Source organism: Rhipicephalus sanguineus, chromosome 11 (genome assembly GCF_013339695.2).
Source record: "Rhipicephalus sanguineus isolate Rsan-2018 chromosome 11, BIME_Rsan_1.4, whole genome shotgun sequence".
Taxonomy (NCBI): Eukaryota; Metazoa; Arthropoda; class Arachnida; order Ixodida; family Ixodidae; genus Rhipicephalus; species Rhipicephalus sanguineus.
The window spans coordinates 76,120,021-76,139,585 of NC_051186.1; the positions used below are offsets into that span (position 1 = coordinate 76,120,021).

Genomic DNA, 19,565 nt, shown 5'->3' on the forward strand with positions numbered 1-19,565 from the left:
TTTCGTAGCCGTTCCCTCGCCCCCGCATCTGACATGGTTAATCGTTTCGCTTGGCCATTTTCTTATATCTTTTTGTTTTTATTTTTAACTGGGATGGTCTCTAGACGTGGAGCACAAGTGAGTAAACTCTGTCACTGGCAGGTTAACAAGAGGAATATCTCCCGCCTTCTCTGTGCAGGACATTGTCACGGAGAGCTCTTCGTTCGACCTGGTGGCCTTCATGCCGTTGCTACGCGAGCGGGTCTACACGAAGAACAACTTTGCGCGAACATTCGTGGTCTCTTGGGTGAGTGACGGGTGGCGTTGCACGTAAAACCGCAGTGCCATTCTTGAAGGGACACTGAAGAGAAAAATGATTTTTCTGATATTAGTAAATGACTCTTTCACAATACCAAAAAACAACACGCTTGCTGCGAGGAGGCGCTTGGTAAGTGAGAAAATGTGCAAAAAGAAAGTGTGTGTGGCGATGCCACCTTGACGATCCGGCACCAGTCGCCGTGACGTCATGATTTTGACGGTTCTCACAAGGGCCTACATAGTTCCTAATCGATAAAAATGAAGTACGTTGCCTTCTGAGGGAGCCCGAGACTAAACATACCAAGTTTTAGGAAATTTCGTTGGGCAATGTGGCCAAAATACAAAAAAACACTTTGAAACCTAGGACGTCGCCATCGGAGATTTCAGCAGGAAATTAAAAATGAATTTTTTTACCTTGATTTTCTCATCTATCATTAAACCTGTGGTGGTGAAATTAACGACACTACAATTTTCAGAGTATAATTTATTAGCCTAAACTAATTCATTGTTTCACTTCAGTGTCCCTTTAAGCAAGGGTGACAGCAGTGTAGACAGCATTGGCATTCTGATTCAGATCACTTGTTACATGCCATATTTACTCAAATGTAGTCCGACCTCGATTCTAGGCCGGCCCCCTTAACCTGCACGTTTGGCCCGCAGGTTAACCTGCAAGGTTTGGCCTGCAAGGTTTGCAGGCCAAACCTGCAAACCTTGCAGGTTTGGCCCCTGGCTGTGGCTAGTTGTCTTTGTGTGTACTTTATTTCTTCACATTTATATCATAATTACTGCAAACAACGTCCCCTATACTTTCCTTGACTTGATGGTCTGTTGGTTCTCACTAAGGTTGTGTCTAACAAAGAAAAACAAGCCCTTAAATTCCCCTACTTTCGTTCATTCGAGCCAAAACATTATTCTATGTCAACATGAGCCATTTTTCGACATCAATGTTCATCTCTGCGTTTCCTGGCACCTTCATTCCAGGTGTCGGTGATGAACTCGGTGCCTGACATTGACATGCTGATATTCCTGCCTGAAATCCTTGATGGCCTTTTCTACATACTAGAAGACCCCTCGGTTGAACTCAAGAAAATGTAAGTTTCTCTCCATATGGGGGACCTTCAATGTTATCCAGTCAGCTGTCCATAGACCCGTGAAAGTGGTCTAAGTGCGTTGGATACCGCTTTTAGGTGAAACTTTGGGAAAACAGATTTGAAATAGCGTATGTGAGCCTATGTAAGCTTGTTACATATGTAAAGAAGTAGTGTTTCATTACTGTGCATACTATGTGCAATATTCTTGTTAATTGATGCGTACGCTACATTAATACGGAAGGGGCATCAGCCGCCTCCGTAACCCTGATAGCACAATGCACGCACAGTGTAGAGGTCGTAAGTTCATATCCGGTGGCAAGTTCTTTTCACACACCTCAATTAAAGCTACAAATAACATTACCTGTGCTCTTCTTGGCTTCTCATGGTTGTGACCAGCAAGAATGGTTCCCTTGACTCAAAATAGAAATAAAATAGAAATGCATTTCTCCAATAAAGAAATGCACGTCGATGCAATAAGCATTCATTTATTGTTTTCTTGGTGCATTTCAATAGATTCACACCTGAATAATTGTGCAGTTTATCTGGTTCCACGTAATAAAAAATAACGAGGTTTTACTGGATTGAAATGATAGTGTTAACTGAGATAGGGATTTTGATTTTTGGCCACAGTGGCTGCTTTTCGATGGAGTTGAAATGCTGAAAGGCCCCTCTGTTTAGGCTTGTCAAAGAACCCCAGGTTGCCAAAATTCAACCAGAGGCCACCACTGCAGCAAGCCTCATAATTGTACCATGGTTTCGACACGAAAAGTCAGGAATTACGAGTTTATTTTTTCAAGCTTGTGTGTGTAGCTGAAATTTCTAATGGGTGCCTGTGAGGGGCTTCTTTAATTCTTTTGTGGGGTTCCAGCCCCCCCCAATTGTGACCCGTCTATCGGATGGCAACGTTGCAGTATGACCTAATGTTGCTCCTTTACAGGTGTGAGACAACGTTGAGCGAGTTCCTGCGCAACATACTGAAGCACCCCGACCGAGTGGACTTTGCTGCCATGATCCGGAACCTCATCGTGCACTCTCATTCCTCCGGTGAGGAGACTCTTGTCCGCACACTTTTTCCTAGTACTTCCCCGTTATAAGCTGGAACCACCCTCAGGGTCCAGTTTTCAGTGAAAGCTGTTATGAGATCACAATAGCAGCCGATTTTGGTGGTCTAGCTGTCTGCCACTGCCGGTGCCTGTAGCTGCTATTGCGCACAATATTGAAAAAAAATATCCTGGATCAAGTGGGATTTGAACCCAGGCCCTCTGCTTGGCAGTCGAGTATTCTACCACAGAGCCACACTGGTGCTTGAAATGCCTTTTCAAAAAGACCCTATGCAGGCTTCATGTCAGGCATAGAATGAAGTTAACAGATGTATACTGAAATACAAAAAAAGACGCATACTATCGAGGAAGAATTCAGTAAGCATGTACCAACTAGCCCAACAACAAGTTTTACTAAATTAACAGATGTAGTATAGCACGTTAGAAGAGTAAAACAGCAACCATGCGTCACACAATGTGAATTCTGTAACGAGTGGGTGGTTTAAAGCTTCCCACCCATTACAAAGGGGTCAGCCATATTTTTCGTCATCAGCTACAGCATCAACAAAGTGCACATAATGCCTTACAGATGTGTAGCGGGTACTTCGCTTCTCCACAGAATGATAAATAATGGCATAGTGGGTGCTTCACTACTTTGCAAAATTGTGATAATTTCTGGCATAGTGGGTACTTTACAACTGTACTTGTAATAGTCGCTGCTAGAGGTGCATCTTCGAAATGAGCGGCGCAAAAACAAGGACAAAGGAAAGACTACACACCACAGAGCACCACAGAGGCGCTCTGTGGTGTGTAGTCTTTCCTTTGTCCTTGTTTTTGCGCCGCCCGTTTCGAAGAGAGGCGCTCTGTGGTGTGTAGTCTTTCCTTTGTCCTTGTTTTTGCGCCGCCCGTTTCGAAGAGAGGCGCTCTGTGGTGTGTAGTCTTTCCTTTGTCCTTGTTTTTGCGCTGCCCGTTTCGAAGAGAGGCGCTCTGTGGTGTGTAGTCTTTCCTTTGTCCTTGTTTTTGCGCCACCCGTTTCAAAGAGAGGCGCTCTGTGGTGTGCAGTCTTTCCTTTGTCCTTGTTTTTGCACCAACCGTTTCAAAGAGAGGCGCTCTGTGGTGTGCAGTCTTTCCTTTGTCCTTGTTTTTGCGCCGCCCGTTTCGAAGAGAGGCGCTCTGTGGTGTGTAGTCTTTCCTTTGTCCTTGTTTTTGCGCCGCCCGTTTCGAAGAGAGGCGCTCTGTGGTGTGTAGTCTTTCCTTTGTCCTTGTTTTTGCGCCACCCGTTTCAAAGAGAGGCGCTCTGTGGTGTGCAGTCTTTCCTTTGTCCTTGTTTTTGCGCCACCCGTTTCAAAGAGAGGCGCTCTGTGGTGTGCAGTCTTTCCTTTGTTCTTGTTTTTGCGCCACCCGTTTCAAAGAGAGGCGCTCTGTGGTGTGCAGCAGGGTGTCTACCGACCGGGAAAACCGGGAATTCTCAGGGAATTCGGGTAGTCTGGAAATTCTCAGGTATAACTCAGGGAAATTGTGCTCCCATCAGGGAAAATTCACAGTAATTTTATTGAAAGGCAACGAAAGTCGCGGTAGCGCTGGCTCGATATTTTGTGAACGCGTTTTTCAAATCAAACGTCCGCTGCGGCTGCGGCCTGGAAGTGGCGCACCTCGATGCTGTCATCGCCTTCGGAGCGGTGAAGTGGGAGAGAATCCGGCTAATGCGTGGCATGCGGGAACCATGAACCATAACACATCGTATCGCGCAATGTTGTCAGGGTGTTCTGTGACTACGCGGTGTAATTCTGGCGCGTGCTGTGCGTTAGCGCCCGATATGGTGTTTTTGTTATCGCCGCGTGTCAAGTAACAAGCATGATTAGTTGTAGAAGCGGTAGCAGTAGATGTAACGAGCTTGAGTTATCTTGCAAGCGATCGCGATCGTTCAGGAAGCGGATGTCTTCGACAAGGCTGGTATCTGGCAAGCCATCCCGATCGGCGAGAAAAAAGACACTTGTTGGCTGTTATCAGAGAGCTCACTCGCTCTGATCTCGAGCTTCAAAGATGCTATTTAGGACTCCGCGAAGAATGGAATAAATTTCCAGGCGAGAGCTAGCGTAACTAACGGGCCCATTCACAGCAAGTGAAAGCTTTTTTTCTTTCTTTTTTTCCCGATGAGGGCTCTGCTGAAACAAGTTTTAGGCAGTCGACCGATATTTTGGAGGCTGCTGCTCGCAATTACCAGCCACACCATGTGGATGTTTGCTACAAAGCCGAATTACAAAACTTTTCAGAGCCAAGGCATAGCGGCGTCCGAAATTCGCGGACACCAGCACGGGTCCCATTTGCTCGATTCGGCGCACGAGTGTCGGAAACAGTAATGTTTCCACCATAATCGGATGTGCCGTAATTCAGGCTGTTGCCGTGCTTTCATGCGATCTTAGCCCGCAGCTACATTGTTTTTTTTTTTGCGATAGCAATTATATAGACACTCCGACGCAAATTTTTTGCCTTCACCGTGATCTTCCTTATCTAGTCCAAATCGCGATTACATCACCCCGCGCGTCGTATGCTCCATGCGCGAGTGAAAGCGCGCGAGCGCTGCCGACGAACGGGGCTTAAGCAGAGATGAAAACGAGCTGACCGTCTCGTTCGCGCGATGGGCACATGGAGATAGGAGCCGGCGGGTTGGGGAGGTGGGGGGGGGGCTGCGTGAGTTCGACAGGAAGTGCGTACTTTGTACCAGCGGGCGTGGTCGCGTGCGCTGCGACTATCTTTAGCGGGGATCAGCAGACGGCTCATACCTTTGTAGGTGTTGTGCTCTAATTGCAAACAAAACTTCCGTCAAAGCCATAGATAGCAGTGGCGAATCCAAAGAGGAAGGGCGTAGCGGCGATTCCCCCCCCCCCTTAAGCCAGCCCCCGCTCCCTCCCTTCAGTGCCTGTCGTCCACCTCCTTTGTCAGGCTGCCTGTTGAGTTTGCCCCCCTTTTCAGGTTGCTTTGCCTGCCACTGCCCAAAAGGGGTAATGAGAATCTTGTCCCTGCTCTCCACCTCTCTCATCGCTCTACCTTTTCCTGCTTCCCTATGCACATTTGCAACGAAGGCTTCTTAGGCACCGCCATTCGCAACTTTCACAGATGGTAGCGACGCCATGCGGCAGCCGTCGAAACTGTCCTTCAGGGGATGCCCACGCAGCCAGCCCATTCCCGCGTTCAGTCGGCACCACTTGGGCGGTTCGCTGGTGCTTTATTTTTAGTCGCTGGCGAGTTTAACGACGGCTTTTCTGAACACTGTAGTGCACTACTGAAGTCGGACAGGTAGTGCGAGTCGTAGTGGCAATTATTTCCTTTATTGTTTCCTCAGTATGGGCAAGAGGTACAAGAATCACAAAATTTGCTGCGTGCCGCAGTGCACACGCCGTGCAGTCAAAGGCGAGGTTTCCTGCTTTGCACGAGCAGTGACCCTGCAAGAGAACAAAAAACATTTGTAGTCGCGGCATTTATTTCTGTAGTAGTGAAGAAGCACTTAAGCTGCGTGGGGGATTACTCCATCAAATTTTTTGTCATCAAAATACTTCTTTTGTAGACTGTCGTTTTTTACTTATATTCTGCACTGATCCCATACCATCATTTGTTTATTGACTGGTTTTTATTTCTGTTGCCCACACGCCAATCATTGCGTGGGGCTGCGGATTAGTGCAGCAGCCCTACTGGCAGATTTCTTTTCTGTTGTCCTCTATCTGTGAACATATAAATGATGGATATAAAATTTTGATTTGAAATTAGTGTTTCTGCGGTGATGAAATCAGCTTCCAAGCATGTCTCATCTGCTGTGCTACTCCATAAATCCCGCTTCAGCAGTCAAATACAACGAGTGCCTTTGTATACAAGCGCATAAAAGCAGCGTAGTTTCTGCCGTGCAAAGCAATAATAGGGTTCTAACAGCGACGTCGCGACTGTAGGTACACGGTTGTTCACTCTTAGCTAGATCCTGCGAGCGGATGGCTGGGCTCTTCAGAGCGCCATTGCTTCCGTCGTAGCCATGCATCGAAGCGAAAACAGGACAAGAAACAGTAGCTTCAGGTTGCTCTACACCTGTCCCACTTTTGCTTCCGTGCAAGGCACCTCGGACGAACTGATCCTCTAGAGCGCAGCCATCCGCTGGCATGATCTGAGAGTGAACGACCGTGTGCATATACTCCATACCACACGCATCAGCAGCAAGCGCTTCGTTCGCGGGCAGCGTTCGGGCCCGGGGAGCAACAGGTGTTTCTGTACTATCTATCAGCGGGAAAAAAAATTACACTTCCATAAGTGCGGTCACACACGCAAAATCGCCGAGAATACCCCATCGAAGAAAGGGACACGAGGAAAGCAAACAAGCCAGTACAGTACGTGGACTTACCTTTATCGTTTCGTGTGGGCATTTCCGCAGTTGGAAAGACTGCAGGCATAATCCTTGAACGACGAAGCAGTGCATTCCTTCACACCACAGCAAATGATATGCCAGGCGTTCAAAACATCTCCTCCTTCAAAAGTACACCGCACACGCGTTTCTCAACCCCCAATGTGCGATGTAATACATCCAAGAGTCAATGACCTCCTAAAAAAAGCCGTGGACAACACGACCGCTGTAGCCGAAAGACTACGCGGTTCGAAGTGACAGACACACTCTCAGGTGGCGTCGGAACGGTCCCCTAAACGACAGCCATATTGGATTTCCACTAGCGCCCTCTCTAGGCCGTGAAAGTTGCGAATAATCCCCTCTGGGCTGTTGTAAATATGCTGACCCACCAAAATGCACTGCTGAGCGGGGGCTTCAGCCTTTGTACAACCCCCCCCCCCCCCATTAGGTACCTGAATCCGCCCCTGAGCCATAGATAGGACACTTCTCTTAGTGCAGCGGCTGCGTTTCCTGAAGGAGCGAGCTGCTAGCCTATATTTATGTAAAATTTCTCTTTGTTGCTATCGGATTTACTATTTTGCTCTCGCGGTGAAACTGTGACTCTTTTTTGCTAACGTCGGATGGTTTTCGATGTTTTGCGTTCGTGGAGAGCAAATGGTTCGGCTGGGCAACATGGTAGAAAAGGCGTTGCATTGCTCTGGGCAACACGCGAGGATTTGACAACCCGCAGCAGCAGAACAAGCGCAATTCCACAGTGCATTAAACCCGCATTTGTTTCGTATTTACATGTGACACTCTGGCAAGGCATCTAACTGTGATTGCTGACCTCACGCTCAACAAAATTGATCTTTTTTTTCACGCAAAAATCAAAAAAGTTTTTTCATGTTGCCATATTAGTCGAGCATTCTTGTGGCATCTTCAATTTAAGATTAATCCTTCAGTAACTATGCCTTGCATGAAAGGTCGAATTTCAGTTTAACGAAGTTTCGATATAACGAAGTGAGTTGCCGCTTTTACCAACTTTGCTATATTGAGGTTTAACTGTTCTATGTACTATTCAAATAGGATTAAGTCGTTCTTATTTTCTGACGTGAGTATTAGAGAGTGACATCACCGAGCGATATGGTCTCTACCCATCTTGACATAAAACAAAGTTCTGCTTCACTCAGGGAATTTTAGCAAAAACACTCAGGGAAAACCTGGAAAACTCAGGGAATTTAGAAAAGTCAACTCGGTAGACACCCTGGTGCAGTCTTTCCTTTGTCCTTGTTTTTGCGCCGCCCGTTTCAAAGAGAGGCGCTCTGTGGTGTGCAGTCTTTCCTTTGTCCTTGTTTTTGCGCCACCCGTTTCAAAGAGAGGCGCTCTGTGGTGTGCAGTCTTTCCTTTGTCCTTGTTTTTGCGCCACCCGTTTCAAAGAGAGGCGCTCTGTGGTGTGTAGTCTTTCCTTTGTCCTTGTTTTTGCGCCGCCCGTTTCGAAGAGAGGCGCTCTGTGGTGTGTAGTCTTTCCTTTGTCCTTGTTTTTGCGCCGCCCGTTTCGAAGATGCATAACCAATTCCAACTTGCCCAGACATCAATTCTTCTGCTGCTAGAGAGTTTAGGACGGGCTCTAGAAAGGCTGCTGCTCCAGCTTTCGCAGTGAATGTGTTGCTTGTTCCACGCAGACCTCGCGTCTTTTTTCTGATTTTTCTAAAAGAATTTCAGTCACGGAGCGCCTGCTGTGGTTTCGAATCTACCGGAGTCATTTCTGTGATTTAGCAGTCGACGCCCGTCTCTCTCGTCACAGAGGAGCTGGTGCAGTACACGGCCATCAGCTGGATGCGTGAATTTGTGGCGTTATCTGGGCGTACGCTTCTGCCACACGCGGCGGGCATCCTTGAGGCCATCCTGCCCACCCTTTCGTACGACGACCCCCGGCGACCTGAATCGCCTTCGCACGCCCATGCCGCAGGTGAGTTGAACGTTTTACCGTTGTAGTTGTGTAGGCAACTGAAACTAGTTGGTGTGTTTGTGCATCAAGTATGGCGATGTTTAGCTCAGGTAAGTAATTATTTGTGCTGATTTCACTACTTATTACGAAGTTTTGTGTTCGAGTATTTCGAATAATCAAGGTGCCTTGCGAATCGAATCGAATACGGGAACGTTCGAAGTTTTGAACGTTCGCACACCCCTAGTTTATTCACGTTCAATACTCCCTTCGAAGTGGCTGTCTGAAGACATGCCGTCATCTTGCATGCCGTCAACGTTGTTTTACAAGCACTGATTTCCGTGCAAGTTAATGGCGTAGTATCGGAATATGTGAAATTTGTCCACCCACTGCTTCAGTAACTTTTGGCAAATCGGTGTCCCCCGATAAAACAAAACCTGACATGCTGCAAATCTCCCACAAAACAGCCCTAAACCCACTGCGAAAGAAGATAACAGAGGACAGCAGTTATAAAATTTTCTGGTCTTGTTCTATTGTGTGATTCCTTTCAAGTCACTTTTAGCGCAGTACACTGGTCTCTCATGGAAAAGGGTACTAAGATTGAGTATGGGCTACTAGCTGTCACTAGACACTGTACATTTTGTTCCTTAATTACACACGTGTTGTATAGTCACGAGTACTAGTACGACCGCCGAGACCGAGAAAGTTTAGTGGCAATCATTCAGGGCTGCACATGATGTTGCTGCGGCCTTGAGAAACAATAAATAACCATGTATGCCACTTTTTTTCATGTTCACATCCCCCCCCCCCTCCTCTTGCAACTGCGTTACGAATCTCCCAAAGGTCGAGATTGCCAGGTTGGCAGGTTATGCATTTGACAGGTGCTGCAAATGTTGATGTGGACATCGTCACTGTTGTCACTGTGGGCTGGAGCCAAGTTAAACACTTTTTTCGGAGTAGCAAAGCTCACGTGCACGGGTTAGTGTGTTGCATGTGTGCAGTAAAACTTTGTAAATACAGTCGAACACGGATATATTGAACTCGAAGGGGATCGTGAATTAGTTTGATATATAAAAAATTCAATATAAAGAAATACAGGCCCCAAGACCTTACCAGTGGCGGACGATCACCGACAATCGGCGCATTCGACAATTGACAGCTAATTCCGCACACACGATGCAACAGAACGTTTTACTGGCGTGAAAAAGAAATCGCTTATCTTGGCCTGCTTCTTTGTCTTTGAAATGAAATTGAAGACGCTGGCCTCTATCTTATCGAGGCTGTCCAGGTGCGACAGCCCAGCTCCCTCCATGTCGCCGCAACAACAGTGAATCAAACTGAACGCTGCCGCCATTTCAGTGGCGGAGTACGCGCGTGTAGTCGCCGCCTCGTCCGGATGATCTTCCTCGTCACTTAAGCTGTCGGCCTGGGCATCCTGGGTCCCTGCGACCGCAGCTACAATGTTCTTGTCAGCGAGACTCGCAACAGCCTGAACATTGCAGTCCGCTTCCACGAAATCGTCCGCAGACACTTCGGGTGGAACGGCAGCCGGGAAGAGGGGTGCCAACTCGCGAAACGTGTCGTCTATGCGCTCGTCGTTTGCCGACGATGTTGTAGCGTTGCTTAAATCGGTGAAGCCACCCGGTGTTGTCGGCAAAATCGTCTTCACCGAGTGCGGCGGCAAACCATTTGGCCTTAGCCATCAGCATTGGGCCATCCACAGGAATGTTCTTCGCGCGCATTTCTGAACCAGGCATAGAGTGCCTTTTCTACTTTCCCGTGGGCAGGAGCGCGCACACGACAGGCTCTCAACGTTCGCTGCTCCGCCGCCTTTGCCTTGATATCCACCTTGTTCTTCAACAAGGTGCTCATAGTGCTCCGTGGTATCCCGATGTCGTCCGCCATTGTCGAACTTTTTTCGCCACCTCAACACGCTTTATGGCTTTCAACTTCGTCGCAAAGTCAAGGTTCTTGCGCTTCTTGACGCTGGCCATTGCTACACGAGAAGTCTAAAATTCAAGCAGTCCGCAGCGCCTTTGCACAGCACGCACGCAAAAGAGGAATGCTGTGGTACGCGAAAATTCACGGAAGTGGACTCCGCCAACAAAGCGTTCGTGATCAGTCGCGATGGCGGCGATGGCTATCATGCTACCCGGCTACCTGCGAGGGCAGCAGCGATGTACGAAAGGCGCGAGCTGTGGTTGGCTGAGCAATTACAAAAGGCGCGGGCTGTGGTTGGCTGATCAAAGCTCACAAAACAGCAACAAAAAAGAAAAAAAAGAAAGAAATGGCGAAAGGAGGAGGCCACCGGCTCCTTCGTTCCTGCTCTCCGAGCCGACGGTAACGTGGAGAAAGCACAAGAGTGAAAGAGAGAGGACAAAAGAAGAAAAAAAAAACAGTTCCTCAAGTTAGAGAACGCGCCCAATAGAGTACAGTCCGAGCCCTCTTGCCCTCACGTTTTTCGAGCGTTTCGGGTGTCGGTGGAAGCGCGGTACCACGAAGGTCGCGGGGTGCAGTGAGTGCCGAAGTGCACCTTCCAGCTTGCGTGGCGTTCGATATATCCGATGGCGGGTAAAAATACCGTTCGATATAAACGTGCAACTTTCTATACTTTTACAAAGGATTTTCAAGGGGATAATTTACGAGTTCGATATAGCCGAAAATTCGATATATGTGGGTTTGATATATCCGTGCTCGACTGTAGTACACATAGGGTAGCCTTTTAATTGTACTAACGGCTAACATGTATAGTTGGTATGAGCGTACTATTTGCCGAGTGCTTGAGCCATGCTGGTTCATCCTGTAAAGTTTAACTGAACCCTCCAACTCGTGGTGAGGCTAACCAGACATGTGCTGCAAAAGGCCTTACACCTTTTTGTGAAATGCAGACTGGTCGACTAATGATTTTGACTTCGGTGTCAGTGCGGTGACCTCTTTAGTGGTAAGCATGGGAAAGCATGAAGGCGTGATGTGGTGGGCACCAGCAAGCACCCCAGTGGGCCTTATCGCCCACAGCCCTATCACAGCACTTTATACATCTTCAGCTGTCTGCTCGGCAGTGTGTGTGGCATGGTGCTGTTGGCGATGCTGTAAATGTACTTTGCACATTTAATGGCCGATATATGTGCTGTATGTTGCCGCCTCCTTGTTCGAGATCGCCAAGTGCGCCGTGGTTACACGGAGTACACGTCGCTTGCAGCAACAAAAGCAGCTTTCCATCGCAGCATTGACCCAAGAAGATCCTCTAAGCATTAGGATGAACCTGCTTGTGTATGATACAAATTCACCCCGCTTTGCCGGTTTCCACAGAATTCATTGCTAACTTTTGCTGGACCTTGTGCACTGAAGCTAAAGTATGATTGTGCTGACGTTGAATGGTTTGTACATATTTTTTTCTGTTATCTCTTCCATAAGTACGCTTCCTTTGTTCAGCAGAGCAACTTGCACGATTGTGCTGAACTATAGCGTTTCTGTTATCTTTCTTGCCTTATCTGTCCCTGTCTTTAAGTTTGCACTCTTCCTCTGACTTTCTCTTTAATACTGTGCCAAATTTGGGGTTTGGTGCTCATGAATAAAGGTTTTTTTTATTTCTTGTAACCTGCTCCAAACTTGGATTTCCTTGCTCCAAAGGCAACATTTTCCTGCTCCAAAAATCGTTCCAAATCCTATTTTAGCTGTGGCGCCCCTGGAAAGGGTAACTTACCTATACGAGAGGAATAGTTCATCTCTCTAGTGTTCCTTTAGATCGAACCTTAAAAGGGCCATGACACTGTTACCCAACAATTCGCGGTTTTCAGCAAGAAATAGAAGTAGAGGTTCTGTTATGCCTCTACATCTATGAACAATTGACTATGAAAGAATATTTCAGTGCAAAATAAGCCCTAGAAGTTGCCGGCTATAAATCCCACCCACTGCCGGTAACTGCCATTTTGCCGTGGCACGTGCGAGATCATGTGCTACATGGAGCGGAGTCATCGTCTACCAAAGTTTCAGCCGCTGCAAATAGTTCATTTTCTCTGCCAAGATAAAGAAAGCTGAAATGGATTGATTGCACGCACAGCTGGCCATGGAACAAAATCATTTGCCGGAACGCAGACGCTCACACAGCAAGCAGCTTGTTACTTCACGGCTCGCGAGTGCATTAGTGTTGCCTCACTCTCAGGCTACTCGTGTGTTTATAGAATGTTCAGTTATAAATGAAGTGCTCGACCAAATACGCTAAGATTTCACGAGTTTATTCGTGAATGTACTAGGATTAACCCACACAACACAGATTGTGGTTGAAAATTGTGTCATCGCCCCTGTAATGATTCTGTGCAGACATCCGTGAAACGGCCAAGGCGGTGAACATGCGGCTGATGCAGCTGGTCACCGAGGAGGACGACCAGCCTTCGTCTCGGGGCCCCGTGGCGAGCGACAGCGACTCGCCCGCGGCACGAGGATTGGGCCTCGGTCTGCAGCAGAGAATAGCGGGCGAGCTCCAGCCGGACGGCATCAACGCGACAGCCGTGCCTGTCGCAACCGAACTGGAGCTGACACCGCTAGTGAACGTGCTGACGCGGCAACTGATGCACGTCTCCATGCAGACGCGCATTGCGGTGCTGCGCTGGTTCCTGCACCTATTCACCAAGATACCCAACAAGGTTTGTATCTCCAAAGTCAAGATGGGAGCCGACAGATGGAAACACGGAGTGGGATAGGTTGAACGAACAGGAGAAAGTGCCTCAGACAGGCTGGCCGATGTTTTGATAGGAAGACCTATCTTTGTCAAAGGCGCCTTGTCATCCTTGGTGTGTTAGTTTTAAGGGGTCAGTGTTGACGTCATGTACAGTGGTGGCGCGCGTCGCTGTTGGTAATTGCTGCCTGGAAAGAAAAAACTAGAAAGCAGAAGAATGTAACCCTTGCCACATTTCAAGAAAGTTTGCAACGGTGCTCAGGTGTCTCATCTCGGAGATAAGGGGAGCTGGAGAAAAAAAAAAAAAAAGAAAGGGAGGGGTGGAACAACATATCGAGTGCCACCAAAGGCACAACGACGAAAAGAGCGGAGCATGAAAGTAACCTGGAAATCCGGCAGAGGGACGCCGAGTGTAGCTATTGAAAATGTCTGCAGAAGATGGTGGCGGCTCTCAGTTTCCAAACAACCGTCTCTGAATGGGAAGCACCAGGGGAAGCCAAATACAAAAGGGGAAAAAGGGCGGCGTACTTTTAAAAATCCAGATGTTGACTTCTAAGTGATTCTGAGAGGGGTGTCTGAAAAACACGTGTTTAATGGGTGAAGTCATTAGCAGACATATGCATCAAGTGTGGCCGTAGGTAGCCTGCCCAGGGGAATGGCCTCAAAAGTTGGGCGGCCTGTCAACTAAGGGAGAAAAAAAAAAGGAAAAGAAAGGGGGGAGGGGAAACAGTCGGAATAAGATGCGGAGAACTTCCTGCGGAGGCGAGGACTTTTACAATGCGGAGCAGGAGTAGTCTTAGAAGCGCGGAAAGGGGAAAGGGAACAGTAGTTCGAAGGTTCGAGAAAATAAAAACTAGTTAAGAGCATTATATGTAGTATACATACCGTATTTACTCGATTCTACCGCGCCCTCGATTGTAACGCGCACCCGTTTTCCGCGACCAAAAAAAAAAAAAGTAATACATCGATTGTAACGCGCACCCATTTTTCGTGAGAGAAAAGAACAAAAAAAAAAAAAGTCCGTAGGAGTCAAACTTCGCACATTCAGAAGAACAAGTATTTGGGTTTTAAAGAACTGAAGTTTCAAAAAAGTAACACACAAAGTCAAAAAGCAGGCCTTGCCGCTAAACCTGTCACCACTACGGCGGCGATACGAGTCGCGTAGGATCAGTCCTCGTCGCTGTCGGACAACTCCTTGTCGCTGTCAACACTCTTCGATTTCGGGAAACCGGCCCTGCTTTGGTCCACTGAAACCTTTTCGTGAAGCTTTGCTGTAAAAAATCTTCTGCTTCTGTTTGCGCCAGTCTCGCACGCACGTTTTCGGGAACTCCGAACTATATCCGAACGACCGCGATGCGGCCCGATTTCCGTCCGTCTCTCTGCACATGTAATAACTATTCTTTTAAATGCGGCATCGTGGTACACTCATCGAGTATTGGAGTCGGCACTTCCATACCGTCGATGCGAACGCAGAACGGGATGACAATCTCCTACCGTTGTTCAGCACACGTACGAACTGAAAAAATGGCAGAAATGGCCAAGGCGCGTAGGAGGCGGCCATTTTGAAATGTCGATGGCAATACGATAACCGAGTTTCTTTTTTTTTTTTTCGGTACTCGATTCTAACGCGCATGCGATTTTTCGACTCGTTTTTCCGGAAAAAAGGTGCGCATTAGATTCGAGTAAATACGGTAATACCACTTATAACATAACCGCAGATAGTGCAGGACCAGTTATAATGCGGTCTTTTTCGACTTCCCGTTTACCCTCCGATAGAACCGCATGTATACGCATACCGCTTATTGTGCAGTCCCCCAAGATGAAATACCGTTTATAATTCGGTTGCGGGAAAATATTTCTGACAAACGCGGCAGCGAGTGCGGTTCTCAAAGGAGGTATGCCGCTGGGGAGGGAGTGACGAGGTCGTTACGAAGGGCGAGGGCACGCACAGTGAACAAACGAGGGGCGGAGGGAGGAAAAAGACTGCGGCAGCGCTGTGTGGGCTCGCCGAGTGCGGAAGGAGCCGGCCTTCTCCTTTCGCCTTTTTTTTTGTTATTGCTGTTTTGTGAGTTTCGATCAGCCAACCACAGCCCGCACCTTTCGTACAGCGCTGCTGCCCTCACAGGTAGCCCGGGTAGCCATCGTCGCCATCGCGACTGATCGCGAGCGCTTTGTTGGCGAAGTTCACTTCTGTGAGTTGTCGCATACCACCGTATTCCTCTTTTGCGGGCACGCTCACCTGCGAGCTCAAAAACATCGAGCTGAAGTTTCTGCCGGCCAACACGACAGCAAAGCTGCAACCCCTCGACCAGGGCATCATTGTCCTTCAAGTTGGGCTACAGGAGCCGACTCCATGGCTGCTGGTCAACCTCCGCATGGCCACCGAGCTGAAGGTTGACCTGCTTGGTGCCATTCAAATGGTGACGGGCGCCTGGCGAGACGTGAAGACGGACACAGTGGCCAACTGCTTCCGGAAGGCAGGCTTCGTGATGGCGGAACCTGCAGAAACCGGTGAAAACGGTGACGACGACCGCATAGACGACGCATTTAGCGAGCTGTCGTCCCTCTTCCCGGCTGCCGTTCCACCCGAAGTGTCTGCGGACGATTTCGTGGAAGCGGACTGTAGTGTTCAGGCTGTTGCGAGCCTCGCTGACGAGGACATTGTTGCTGCGGTCACAGGGAGCCAGGATGCCTAGGCCGACAGCTCAAGTGGCGACGGAGATTGCGGGACGAGGCGGCGGCTACACGCGCGTACTCTGCCACTGAAGTGGCAGCAGCATTCGGCTTGATTCGCCGTTTTTTCGGCGACATGGAGGGAACCGGGCTGTTACACCTGGATAGCCTCGATGAGATCGAGGCCAGCGTCTTCAACTTCATTTCGAAGACGAAGAAGCAGGCCAAAATAAGCAATTTTTTTTTTTTTTCGCACAAATAAAACATTCTTGATAAACAGAGGGGTGCGATACTACGGCACACAAAGAGAAAGAAGGACACGGGACGACGCACTACTAGCAACTGAACTATTTTTATTCAGGAAAGACATATTAATACCACCATGCAATCATATCAAACCCAACGAGTCGACAAAAAACTAAAACCTATGTCATCAGTCACCCCTCTATCAGTTTGCAAGAGGAGGAGATAGCCTTTGCAGACGGTCACTTGACGTAGGCATGCTGAGCGCAAGGTTTTAGTTTTTTGTCGACTTGTTGGGTTTGATATGATTGCATGGGGGTATAAATATGTCTTTCCTGAATAAAAATACTAGTTTAGTTGCTGGTAGCGCGTCGTCCCGTGTCCTTCTTTCTCTTTGTGTGCCATAGTATTGCACCCCTCTGTTTATCAAGAACCAACACCAACTCGCCCAACTTTTTATACTTTACTAAAACATTCTGTTGCATTGTGTGTGCGGAATTAGTTGTCATTGTTGAATGCGCCGATTGTAGGTGATCGTCCGCCACTGATAAGGTCTCGGGGCCTGTATTTTGAATATTGAGTTTTTCATATATCGAACTAATTCACGATCCCCTTTGAGTTCGATATATCCGTGTTTGACTGTATATATGTATATGTACGATTTGGCCTGTATTTTGAATATCGAATTTTTCATATAATGAACTAATTCGCGATCCCCTTTGAGTTCGATATATCCGTGTTTCACTGTATATGTACGATTGAAAAAGATTTTTTTAAAAAGAACATTGATAGTGTATTATGTAGGCTAGTAGGGATTTTATGTTGCCTCCTTCCAGAAATTCACAAATAACCATACACCGTATTATACACTGCCAATATTCCAGGGTGTCCAACAGTATCAAACAACAACACCCCAACTGAGAGCCTCTCCGAATTCCTTAACCATTCCTTAACGCAAATATTCCGATCCCAGAGGCCTAAGTTCAATAAAGCAAACCTTATGCCAACATTTACAACATTCTACCGAAGTACATTTATCACTACTCGAACTGTACTATCACAAACTACTTTGAAGAGAATTACTCCTCAAATACAAGGAACAGCATGGGTAAATTCACCCACACAAACTTATTCATAATTCTGGAAACATCTGTACACCGAATTATACACTGCCAGGCCCGGGCCCGCTTTATGAAGCCCAAGCCCAGCCCGGGCCCGTGGTTCCAGCGCGGGCCCGGCCCGGGCCCGGGGTGAACCCAGCCCGAGCCGGCCCGGGCCCAGCATACTTACCGTACCCAGCCCGAGCCAGGCCCGGGCCTGCCGTTCCAAGCCCGGGCCGGCCCGGGCCCGGGCGTTCAACTAAACTATTCCAGGGCGCACTTATTCCCAGGCCCGAACTAGAGGATATTAGTTGTTGATGATGATTATTAAGGATGCCGTTCGCCTAGCGGGCTCGGACGGAAAATCCGGTGTGTATGCATCGAAATGTTGCTTCCGCAGTGGTACCAGCGGTTCTGTTTGCTTAAGTCCTAGGACGCAAATTCCTGCGGCCATTGGCCCAATTTGATGGAGGCGAAATGCAAGAACAGTATATACTTATCTTTAGGCCTAAAAAAAGGTGGTCGAAATTGATCCGGTGCCACAACGGCGTGCCTCGTAAAGCAAACCTACCGTATGTGTCAACTATATATATATATATACAATCTGGCGTGTTCATAAGGAAACCACCACTGGGCCTCTCCGAATTCCTTAAACCATCCTTAAAGAACTATTCCGATCCCAGAGGCATAACTTCAATAAAGCAAACCTTATGCCAACATAATGTACAACATTCTACCGAAGTACATTTATCACTACTCGAACTAGTACTATCACATAACTACTTTGAAGAGAATTACTACCTTCAAATACAAGGAACAAGCATGGGTACACCATTCTCACCCACTTATGCAAACTTATTCATGGGAATTCTGGAAACAGGCTTCCTGTACACAAAGGAAGAATGAACCCCACACATGCCTTCGGTACATTGATGACATACTTATAATATGGGGTCATGGCAGGGACAATCTAGCTAAATTTACGTCATTCCTAAACTCCTTTCACCCAACAATAAAGTTCACGTCCGAGACCTCAGCTGAGCGCATCAACTTTCTTGACACAACCATATATTTCGAGAATGGCATGTTAAAGACAACGCTGTATAAAAAACTATTTAACAAGCAACACTACCTAGATTATACAAGCCACCACCCGAAACATTGTAAACAGGGCATTTTCAAGAGCCAGGTAAGGTTACGAGGAGCGGAATGATCTATACGTATTTGGCATGCCTAGGAACTTGCAACCAAGTTCAGGACTTCACGCTATGCTGCACGCTTTCTTTCTTTTTAGATCTTTCTCCATGTGGAGGAAATATTTCCAAAGCTGCTACAGACACTTTCGGATCCATCAGATGAGGTAAGAGTTTCTCCAATGTGGTGTCGCACTTTGTGCTGACTGGAACGTTGCATGAAACCGCACTAAGCAAAATGCATTTGCTGGCTGATTTTGCGTCATGCACTGCGGGCACTGGGTCTTTCATTCACTCTAGCTTCTACCTCTGCCTTATTCTTCAAGATCTCACTGTGCTCGACTCTGCTTATGATTTTCAGCTTTGCAGTGAACGGAAAATTTTGTTTTGCGTATCCGACTTTGGCATCTGAATTGTCGCAAATGTCCAAAAGATGGGTCATTGATTGAATGTACATGGATACATTTTTTTTTTTTACATACTACAGAAGTTTCCTGTGGATACCACTCTAAGTGAGTGAGTGAGTGAAACAACTTTATTCGATCCACAATAGATGCTAGTAAACTCAATGTCACCTGGCTAGGCCCACTCGGGGACCATCAGGTTAAACCTGATGGCCCTCACACGATTTAAGTTTCACAGTTTCACTGTTCGTGTTCATTTACGTTGTTCCATTTCCTCGCACTGCACCTCAAAACTCAAAGGACAACAAAGTGAAAAGGGACAAGCGCTTTGTCTTTCTCTGCATTTAAAGTAGAGCATGGAAAAACAGAATGATGTCATGCCAACTGGCCCGTTATTCTTTTTGCATTAAACAGACATTAAGAGACAAGAAAGTGGACATGGGAGGTCACGCAGTGCAAAAGACAGATGGTCACTTAAAGCAGTGGAATGGATACCGAGAGACGGGGAATGTAGCCACCAATGGCAGTAGGGTTAGATGGA

At 47.5% G+C, this 19,565-nt stretch overlaps 1 protein-coding gene across 2 annotated transcripts in view; it reads left to right on the top strand.

The window, feature by feature from the left end:
• Positions 1-19,565, top strand: part of LOC119374291 (protein VAC14 homolog) — a 53,879-nt gene that overhangs the window by 13,158 nt on the left and 21,156 nt on the right. For both annotated transcript variants that reach the window (XM_037644368.2, XM_049410974.1), the window contains exons 5-10: positions 179-286; positions 1,279-1,388; positions 2,326-2,432; positions 8,596-8,760; positions 13,057-13,379; positions 18,722-18,787. In XM_037644368.2, the coding sequence (XP_037500296.2) occupies positions 179-286; positions 1,279-1,388; positions 2,326-2,432; positions 8,596-8,760; positions 13,057-13,379; positions 18,722-18,787 (879 nt within the window). The remainder of the gene's footprint in view (positions 1-178; positions 287-1,278; positions 1,389-2,325; positions 2,433-8,595; positions 8,761-13,056; positions 13,380-18,721; positions 18,788-19,565) is intronic.